The sequence below is a fragment of the Salmo salar genome, chromosome ssa09 (assembly GCF_905237065.1).
Source record: "Salmo salar chromosome ssa09, Ssal_v3.1, whole genome shotgun sequence".
In the NCBI taxonomy this organism is placed as follows: Eukaryota; Metazoa; Chordata; class Actinopteri; order Salmoniformes; family Salmonidae; genus Salmo; species Salmo salar.
The window spans coordinates 139,995,675-140,005,941 of record NC_059450.1 but is presented as its reverse complement, the minus strand read 5'-3'; the positions used below and the strand labels follow the sequence as shown (position 1 = coordinate 140,005,941).

Below are 10,267 nucleotides of genomic sequence, written 5' to 3'. Positions count from 1 at the left end.
GCTATTAAACACCACCAACTAACCCTCCACCTCTATACCCCTATTAAACACCACCAACTAACCCTCCACCTCTATACCGCTATTAAACACCACCAACTAACCCTCCACCTCTATACCGCTATTAAACACCACCAACTAACCCTCCACCTCTATACCCCTATTAAACACCACCATCTAACCCTCCACCTCTATACCTCTATTAAACACCACCAACTAACCCTCCACCTCTATACCTCTATTAAACACCACCAACTAACCCTCCACCTCTATACCCCTATTAAACACCACCAACTAACCCTCCACCTCTATAAACACCACCAACTAACCCTCCACCTCTATACCCCTATTAAACACCACCAACTAACCCCCCCTCTATACCCCTATTAAACACCACCAACTAACCCTCCACCTCTATACCCCTATTAAACACCACCAACTAACCCTCCACCTCTATACCCCTATTAAACACCACCATCTAACCCTCCACCTCTATACCCCTATTAAACACCACCAACTAACCCTCCACCTCTATACCCCTATTAAACACCACCAACTAACCCTCCACCTCTATACCCCTATTAAACACCACCAACTAACCCTCCACCTCTATACCCCTATTAAACACCACCAACTAACCCTCCACCTCTATACCCCTATTAAACACCACCAACTAACCCTCCACCTCTATACCGCTATTAAACACCACCAACTAACCCTCCACCTCTATACCCCTATTAAACACCACCAACTAACCCTCCACCTCTATACCCCCTATTAAACACCACCAACTAACCCTCCACCTCTATACCGCTATTAAACACCACCAACTAACCCTCCACCTCTATCCCTAAAAACACCAACTAACCCTCCACCTCTATACCCCTATTAAACACCACCAACTAACCCTCCACCTCTATACCGCTATTAAACACCACCAACTAACCCTCCACCTCTATACCCCTATTAAACACCACCAACTAACCCTCCACCTCTATACCCCTATTAAACACCACCAACTAACCCTCCACCTCTATACCCCTATTAAACACCACCAACTAACCCTCCACCTCTATACCCCTATTAAACACCACCAACTAACCCTCCACCTCTATACCACTATTAAACACCACCAACTAACCCTCCACCTCTATACCCCTATTAAACACCACCAACTAACCCTCCACCTCTATACCTCTATTAAACACCACCATCTAACCCTCCACCTCTATACCGCTATTAAACACCACCAACTAACCCTCCACCTCTATACCACTATTAAACACCACCAACTAACCCTCCACCTCTATACCCCTATTAAACACCACCAACTAACCCTCCACCTCTATACCCCTATTAAACACCACCAACTAACCCTCCACCTCTATACCGCTATTAAACACCACCAACTAACCCTCCACCTCTATACCCCTATTAAACACCACCAACTAACCCTCCACCTCTATACCTCTATTAAACACCACCAACTAACCCTCCACCTCTATACCCCTATTAAACACCACCAACTAACCCTCCACCTCTATACCTCTATTAAACACCACCAACTAACCCTCCACCTCTATACCGCTATTAAACACCACCATCTAACCCTCCACCTCTATACCCCTATTAAACACCACCAACTAACCCTCCACCTCTATTATAAACACCACAACTAACCCTCCACCTCTATACCCCTATTAAACACCACCAACTAACCCTCCACCTCTATTAAACACCAACTAACCCTCCACCTCTATACCCCTATTAAACACCACCAACTAACCCTCCACCTCTATACCCCTATTAAACACCACCAACTAACCCTCCACCTCTATCCTTTAAACACCACCAACTAACCCTCCACCTCTATACCTCTATTAAACACCACCAACTAACCCTCCACCTCTATACCCCTATTAAACACCACCAACTAACCCTCCACCTCTATACCACTATTTCATACCAACTAACCCTCCACCTCTATACCACTATTTCATACCAACTAACCCTCCACCTCTATACCACTATTTCATACCAACTAACCCTCCACCTGTAGACCACTATTTCATCAAATAAAAATCACCACCCCATTCCACTACTTTGACACTAACTGATCCTACACCAGGCCGAATGCTTGAAAGGACGGGACTCTTTCGTTCAACACACCTTGTAACTCTTCTGCAGTAAAACCTTGTACACCCAAGTACTTCTCTGCAACTGCCACCACAACATATATTTTCTATGATTTACGTTCCATTTCTGTGGTACAGTTGATAACCATGGTAATGAATGCTCAGAAACCAACCTTACTGAAGCACATTTGTATCACTATGTATCAGTCTAGGCCTACTTCTCACCTTTGACTCGTCATCGTCTTCTCTCTTCAGTGCCTCAGCATACAACACCTTCTGTTTTAGTCTGACCCTGGCAACCTCAACCTCTCGCACCGGGCAAATCTCTCGCACCGGGCAAATCTCTCGCACCGGGCATTTCTGATCCCCAGCAACATGGGCACTCCTACAATTGACAAAAGTTTTTTTTCCACAGATACTGCACTTTCCTTTGTCCCATGCCCTCATATACACTTCTCACATCTTGGAGTCGCCCTCCAACACACTGCTGTAATATGACCATAAGCTTGGCATCTGAAACACCTTAGTGGGTTCAGCACAAAAGCTCTCACGGGATAACTGACATATCCTAACATGACTTTATCAGGTAAAGGCTGCTTCAAATCTCAAAAGGACAGACAATGTCTTCTCAGTCACACGAAACGGTGGGTGTCAGACACAGGGAATTTTTGATTTCAGTTGATCCACCTCAACGCCACCCCGGTAAGGCTCGGACTCGGAGGTCTTCACCACACCTGCCCCCACAGGTAATTCATTCTCACTCGGTCAGGTTCAATTTCTGAGCCATCAGAGACAGAAGGATGCATTTTGTACTTCAACATCTTCTCCGTCTTCCTCGCTGTCCATAACCACGTCTATCCGTTCACCATGCTCATGCCGTACCTTCATCCGATGTACTGCTTTCAGAACACACACAAAGATGGCCTTTCTTCAATACCCAATTTACTAGTCTGCCTATCTCTAGCCTCTCCACGCTCACAAAAATTTAGCTCACATGACTCTTGTGCTTCGTTGGCGGAAGGAGGCGAGGACACTCCTCCATTCGCCTACTAATTAATTGACACTCTCCTCGACCACTAGATCACTTGAATGGTTTCCAGGTCACGGAGGAGAGGGGATGGAGTCGTCGAGGAGAATACTGTCTTTTTCGCAAATGAGAATCTCCCCCAGTCAAATGCACATCAAAGGTACTTTTCAATAATAGAAGCTACCCTTTACATAATGAATTTACTTTATAGAAAGTTTTGTATATTTGATTGATACAACAGAAAGGATGTTTATTTTAAAAATATAGGAGTACTCAAACAGAGTTTAATGAAAATGATTGACCTATCAAAACATGGGTTTGAGTGGCTAAATTAAGTCAGTGACTTGGAGTGTAACTTTCCAATCTTAAATTGAACATGTAAAATCACCAATAACATGCATTCAAACTGAAATGTACTCCATATAATATACACGTTTGACATTCAGGGTGATTTAAAAAAGGTTAGCAAATAATTAAACACAATGGAAATGTCTCATTGGCAGAACACTATATTATGGACCATAATAAAAGTAAAATCAAATGGAAACATTTAAAAGAAATGGCATCATAATATGTCCACATTGCACACAAATACAAGTCTTTGAGTATAAGTGTGGATGTTGTTTGTGTGCAAGTGTTGTATAGGTGTGTTTGCATGTGAGCAAGGAAGTGTGTGCTGTGTATATTAAAAATGTATTATTCTTAAGCTCGGAAGGCACATTCCAGTGAAAGGGATATCTGCAGGCAGGAAAGGCTCAAGGCTGATTGACCTGGCCGATGAAGAGGATTGTACCTGAGGACCAAGGAAACAACAAGTAATTCTACAGAAAATAGAAGGAAATGAACATAGTCAACATGTCAATAAGAAAGAAAAACAAAGACAGAACATGACCGGAGATCAGAATATGACCTGACCTGCGTCCCGATGTATTGTATGTCATGTCAATTACACAACAACTAGTGATCTTTGCCAAAGAGGATGCCAGTCTTTTGAAGCCATTAGAGTACATTCTAAAAGTAATAGAAGAATGAGAGCTTGACAGAGAGACAGGATGCTGTACCTGTTGGGTTGTGCCGAATGAGGAAGAGGAAGGGTCGGTCTACGATGACCCAAGGTGGAGAAGACCTGGCCATTAAGATGGCAGCTGGAGAAAAATGAGAAATACAAATGAAAACACTTAAGTCGTCAACCTGCCTGATCTCCTCTAATATTCAGAGAGAATATCCACACAGATGCAAAATTCAATTCACACACATTAAACTAAATACAAACAGAAACAAAATGACTAAACCAACAACCACTCACTCGTAACAGCTGCTGCTTTGGTTCCATCCTCATTGATCTCGATCTTGGCCTTCTGTAGAGCTTTAGATATATACACAGGCTCTGTACCTGAGGGAAAAGTTGGATGACAAAATATTAGTGCTGAAAAGTTCCATTGAATATAAATGTCCCACTGGGTGGCGCTAAAGGACAACCCAATTATTATGCACACTAATTCTGATCCATAATATAAGGAAGCCTGCAGAAGATGTTAGTAGAAAAGAACATCTTATGCTTTATCGCCACTTCACACCAGACAGTTAGTCATGAATCATGGCTATTTGGAGATCTCACTGCAGTAAACAGTCAACAATGCTTTCATATATTAGCTCCAGTCATTGTTGTGTCAAGTCAGACAGACCAATGATTGATACACTGTCAGAAAGAAGACATTACAGTTCTATGTGATGTTTGATTTATGATCCCAGTGCCACTCACTGAGGTGTCTGAAGTCGGCTTTATCCTCATCAAATATGTCTGTTATCCCCAGGGCTGAGAGGGAGGCTTGCAGGTCCACTTCAGCCTCAGCAGAAAACCTACACACACACACGACGTAATGAGCCTTTCCTTCAACAATTAGTGAAGACTTTTCATACACATAACAAATAGAAAGATTGCACAATGCTGTACCTAGGAGTTAGTCATTTAAGTGTGACATTTGATGAGTGTTAGCAGGTGACAGGAAGTGCTTCCTGCCAATAAAAGACCCAGGAGTGGGTGTGTCTTGTCTTTGACCTGTCCCTGCAACAATACCTGGAAGTGACCTGGTCATTGGGATGCAACATTAGACACGCTTCTCTGTCATGTAGTGGGCAATAACATCAGCTCTATACAATATATTTTTTACCGGCAATGTGTTTAGAACATTGAACCCTCCTGTACAGGATTCTGGGTAAGGGTTTTTGAACCAGTGAGTGGGTTGTTGTGTTTGGGTCTTACTTGGGCAGCAGCAGGCGGACCTTCCTATGGTGTAGCAGCTTGGTCCAGCTCTGTACCGTGGCTGTGTTGATGTGAGGGATGACATCACCTAGGGGCGTGTCCTCCTCCGATGGCAGGGCGATCAGCATGCTTATGCTGTTGCCGTGATACGGTAGTTCGATGACCTTATAATTCAGCCCTTGGGGTGTGCTGGCCAGACCTAGGAGATGTGGGGTCAGGGGTGAGGGGTATCCAGAAGTGTTACTGTATTCATGGTCCACCTGAAATTCTGACATTATTCAACACCTTTGAGGATAGTCATCTTGTGAATAAATACTATATCTCTCATCTATAGTGACATTAATATGTTCGTTTTCTAGTCTAGTTTGGCTTTAGTTGCATAATGAGAAGGATGGCGTTTGTTGGTTCCCTGAACAATCTGTGGTGGGATGTGGCAAGACAAAGACGCCAAAACCACAGTGATACCTATCCAACAACACAAGCATTCATAGACAGGACTAGATACAGTCACACTGTGAAACAGCCATAAAACAAGTAATCAAAGCTGAACTCCACATGTTGTCATAAAGCAACAATGTTTCCCATTATACACAAATATCAAAAGTGATTTAATCTGTAATTCATGTCTGAGAAGTATGCTTCCCTAATGTGATGTTCTGTAACATTTTCTCAAAAATAGAGGATGAAAATGATTCCCAAGAGCAATGTTTTATTGCAGTAATTTTATTCAAGAGGTTTTCCCAATTTATTCTCAGAAATTAACTAGGCACGTCAGGGAAATAATCCCAGACCGTCCAGAGAGTAGCTATTCTGTGCTAAAACTGTAAGGCATTGATAAATACCCAACTCGACTACTCTTAGGCCGACATGACAAACTCACGTCACTTAAATGGCTAAACTACAGTCAAGATGGAATTATGTGTTCTACAGCAGACAGTATATCGTTTCACACACAGGTCAGAATAGTAGCCCAGTGAGCAGGTCAGAATAGTAGCCCAGTGAGCAGGTCAGAATAGTAGCCCAGTGAGCAGGTCAGAATAGTAGCCCAGTGAGCAGGTCAGAAGGGTTCAGAGTGGTGTCTCAGAGCAGAACTCACCAATGTTGAAGACCGACAGCTGGGACATCATGGAGACCTTGTATGAATTGCCGTCTCCCGCGTTGAAGGTTCTCATCTTGGTGTTTTCCGTCTGGAAGCGGGACTTCCACAGGCCTTTAAAATAGATGGCGTTGACGGCCACCAGGCGGGTCAGAGCGCCGTCCAACATGTCTGCCTTGACCAGAGTGGGGATGTGGCCTGTAAATGAGAACACAACAGTCAGAAAAAATTATCATTCCAACACCAATGACACACTGACCAAAATAAACCTTCAAGTTAGTGACTTCTATTTAATGTCAAATCATCACAAGACCTTGTGAAATAAAATCTGGTTCTATATGAATGTATCCTTATTACATACCATTAGAGATCTATGGTCATGCTTTAATTGACTGTCCAACAGTAAGTTTGAATCCAGTTGGAGTCTCACCTTTGGTCTGGTTGTTGACCCAGATGTTGATTGTGGCTGCAGCCGCCTCGGTGTCAGTGAAGTCCAAGGTCCGGCTCTCACACTGGAAGTTAGCCCTGTTGGAGGACATGAAGGCCTCCTCCATAGGGAAGCCCTGCTGGGAGAACATAGCGTTGGCGATAGTCACGATGTCCTGGTTGGACTTGGCCGTCAGCGTCTTGTGGAGCTTTCTCAACATCTTATAAGGGCCTGGAAAGAAGAATTGGGGAATTTCAATGAGATATGTTGTGATTCTCTGAAAAGTGTCGTTCCTCGGGGTAGGAGTATGACTGGAAGTAAACCGGTACAGTAGCATACGCTAGCGTACCTGTAGACTTCCAGTCATTGCATTAACACTAGTTAGCATTGGCTCGCAAAACTACCACGCAGAGACATAGAAATGCTATCCATGAGTTCATCGGACTGTGGGCAAGTAGAAAAGTGGCTTAATTGCCAGAATTTCACAGTATCCCTTTAATGAGAGACACTGGATGAGGCTATGAAAGGACTAGTATTAAGGGAGTCTTACCATTCTTCTTGTAGCGGAGTGCTGTGAGGAGCTGCCTGCGGGTCTCTCCATGGGTGCCTGGCAGCAGCATGCCCAGGATGGATGCCACGCCATGGGGGGAGAGCACCACGTTCTGCTGGGGTCTGGAGCGGGCCACCTGCTGGAACACCTGGAGACCCAGGTCGGAGCCCCGTTCGCCATAGGATGGGGTGGAGGGGGCCTGGGAGATCACCCCCCGGTGGCCACCCAGGGTTACCAGCATACACATGCACAGTAACGAGGGGAGGCCCATTTCAGGTCTCACTCACTGATTGACTGACCCACCTGGAAGAGGGGAGAGGGGGAGAGAGAGTAATGGAAGTCATTTGCATGTAGGATTATGACTCACTGTAGTTCACCACAATCCAAACAGAGAGCAGTCTAGCCTGTCCTTCTTCCTTATGGTTTTGACAGGAGCTACAAGGTCCTGTGCCCCTATGGCACTGGCATCAGTATCACCACTGTCAAGTGAAGTGTTAGTCATGCAATCTAAACATGACTAATAGACACTGTCAGGTCCCAAGACCAGCACCAAGTAGTGCACTACTTATCCTGTTATTGGCACATCATTGCCAGTCTTTCTATAGTTCATATAAAGTCAAATAACATTTTTAGGAGACTACATCAGCTCTAGCTTCCTTCCTGTGGAAATACTGGCTTTATGAATTCAATTATGCAACAGCTTGCAATAAAACCCAGACAGCCATTGTCTCAGTGCAGATTGAGAAACATGTGGTGGGTTAATTATATTATAAAAATTTGTAAATAATAGTGGCATAGTGGTCTACTATATCTCAGTGCTAGAGGCGTCACTACAGACCCTGGTTTGATTCCCAGCTGTATCACAACTGGCCGTGATTGGAAATCCCATAGGACGGCGCACAATTGGCCCAGTGTCGTCCGGGTTAGGGTTTTGCCAGGGTAGACCGTCATTGCAAATAAGAATTTGTTCTTAACTGACTTGCCTAATTAAATATAGGTTAAATAAAAATAATGTAAAAATTGTAAGGAGTTTGTCTCTGCACAATGGCCTACAGTATATCAACTAAGTTACCAAGCTAATCATTGGAATTCTCTGATGTTCCTTGGGATCTTTAATCCTCTTCACAGCTACTTTATTCTGAAACTGTTAGTAATATAAAAAGTAAGCTACTGACAGATACAGAACAAGATAACCCAACACCAAGCCCAATCTTGACCAGGAACCATCAACAACACTCAGTCATAGCCTCCTGCAGCAGAGGTATTTAAGGTTGGTGACAACACACCCCTGCCTCTCCTCCACAAGTTCATTAAACCAACTCCAGTTCAGACGTACAGACTGTAAACTCCTTCAGCGCTCTGTGTGTGTTGGCTGGTAAAATGTAGGCTAAAGCCTGCCCTACTGTAGGCTATTCAAAACAATTGGTTACAAAAATGAAGGATGCCAGTCTGGAAATGTGATTAAAGAAATGAGTTGACAAACAGCCTACTAAATCACCTTGACATTAACTTTGAGAAACACTATCCATGACTGAAACAAAAAAACAGAAGTATAATTCTGCATTTCAGTTATGGGAATGGGTGTAGGCTTTGCTAACAGTACAGTAACCGTGAAGTCCAGAGAATATGACCCAAGTGTTGACCAATAATGATCATTGTTTACAAAGTAGCTAATTAGAATACATCCACTTTGAAGAGTCGCACTAGAAGTTGAATACTCGTCCATCCTGGCTGGCAACAATGTTGCCTCACATCACTCATCTCGCTCTAACTCTACAAAGAACATAATACGTAGGCTAGCCTGAAACATAGTTACATTGCCATATCCTACATACATTTTTAAAGTGTATACCACGTCTCCATGTGGAGATAGTAGATCCTTACTTGAATAGTTTGGATTTAAACGGTCCAAAAACGTTATTTGAGCATACAACGGTTCCGGTTAGTAACTCAATACAAATACAACACCAGCCTCTCTCGAGTTACCAGAAGAGTGAATAGCAAGGCACAAAGTCTCCTTCGATGCTTGTCCCAAAGGTAAAGATTCTGTCTGACACTTAGATTATCATATGGAGGGTTTTGGTGAGTTCAACTCCGCCCTCCCGACAGTGAAACTCGATTCGGAAAAAAAACAACGCAGAAAGTGACAACTTGCAAGTGTTTAATACTATTACTAAATTACTAGGCTGCTGTCAACAGGAAGTGACAAAGAACATGTCGCGCAACATTGAATAGTCCTTGTTATTTAACGGTTAAAAATAACTGTCTTATAACTGTTAGCCACCATTTGTGATTTAAAATGGTTCATGTATTTCATTTAGCTTTGTGTATGTGATAGGTGGTGGGTGCCCGATATAAAAAATGGGCTTAATTGCTTTTACTCATCTTTGTTAATGCACACACAAGGGTGTGTTCTCACCCAGCAATGACATGTCAGACCCAGAAGAGAGTGTTTGTAACATAAAGTTATAAGTAGCCAACTCAAACTTTACCTCTCCCCCACTCACTATGGAGACATTGGAAGACAGTTGTATTGTAAGTCAATTGCCCCCTGTGGCCCCAGTATGGGGCCCCCAGATAACTGTTGGCAGGACAAAAGGACCACCCGGTGCCTCTGTTCACCAGTGTGCTGCCCAAACACACACACACACACACACACACACATACAGGAGGGGCCCTGCCCTGGTTCAGTTACACCCCCTCCGCCATAATAAAAATACATGATTATTTAAGTGTTAGTGAATGTATGGGGAATTGAGTTACAGGAGATTA

General features: G+C 43.5%; 1 protein-coding gene across 3 annotated transcripts; it reads right to left on the bottom strand.

Moving 5' to 3' along the window:
• Positions 1–2,781: 2,781 nt before the first annotated feature.
• On the bottom strand, positions 2,782–9,720 carry gdn (Glia-derived nexin). Of its 3 annotated transcripts, none has more exons than XM_045723255.1 (9): positions 9,482–9,720; positions 7,496–7,798; positions 6,949–7,176; positions 6,519–6,716; positions 5,423–5,621; positions 4,922–5,019; positions 4,466–4,552; positions 4,221–4,304; positions 2,782–3,952 (listed from the first exon to the last, which is right to left on the bottom strand). In XM_045723255.1, the coding sequence occupies exons 2-9, from the start codon at positions 7,764–7,766 to the stop codon at positions 3,915–3,917; spliced, it is 1,203 nt and encodes a 400-aa protein (XP_045579211.1). In that variant the 5' UTR covers positions 7,767–7,798; positions 9,482–9,720; the 3' UTR covers positions 2,782–3,914.
• Positions 9,721–10,267: the final 547 nt, after the last annotated feature.

Bases quoted from the DNA above. Each gene is read 5' to 3' on its own strand.
- gdn (XM_045723255.1), bottom strand. From the start codon at position 7,766: ATGGGCCTCCCCTCGTTACTGTGCATGTGTATGCTGGTAACCCTGGGT. The intron at 5,020-5,422 runs GTAAGACCCAAA...GTGTGTGTGTAG, and splicing joins GTCCGCCTGCTGCTGCCCAA to GTTTTCTGCTGAGGCTGAAG. The intron at 4,305-4,465 runs GTGAGTGGTTGT...ATTTTTCTCCAG, and splicing joins CAAAGCAGCAGCTGTTACGA to CTGCCATCTTAATGGCCAGG.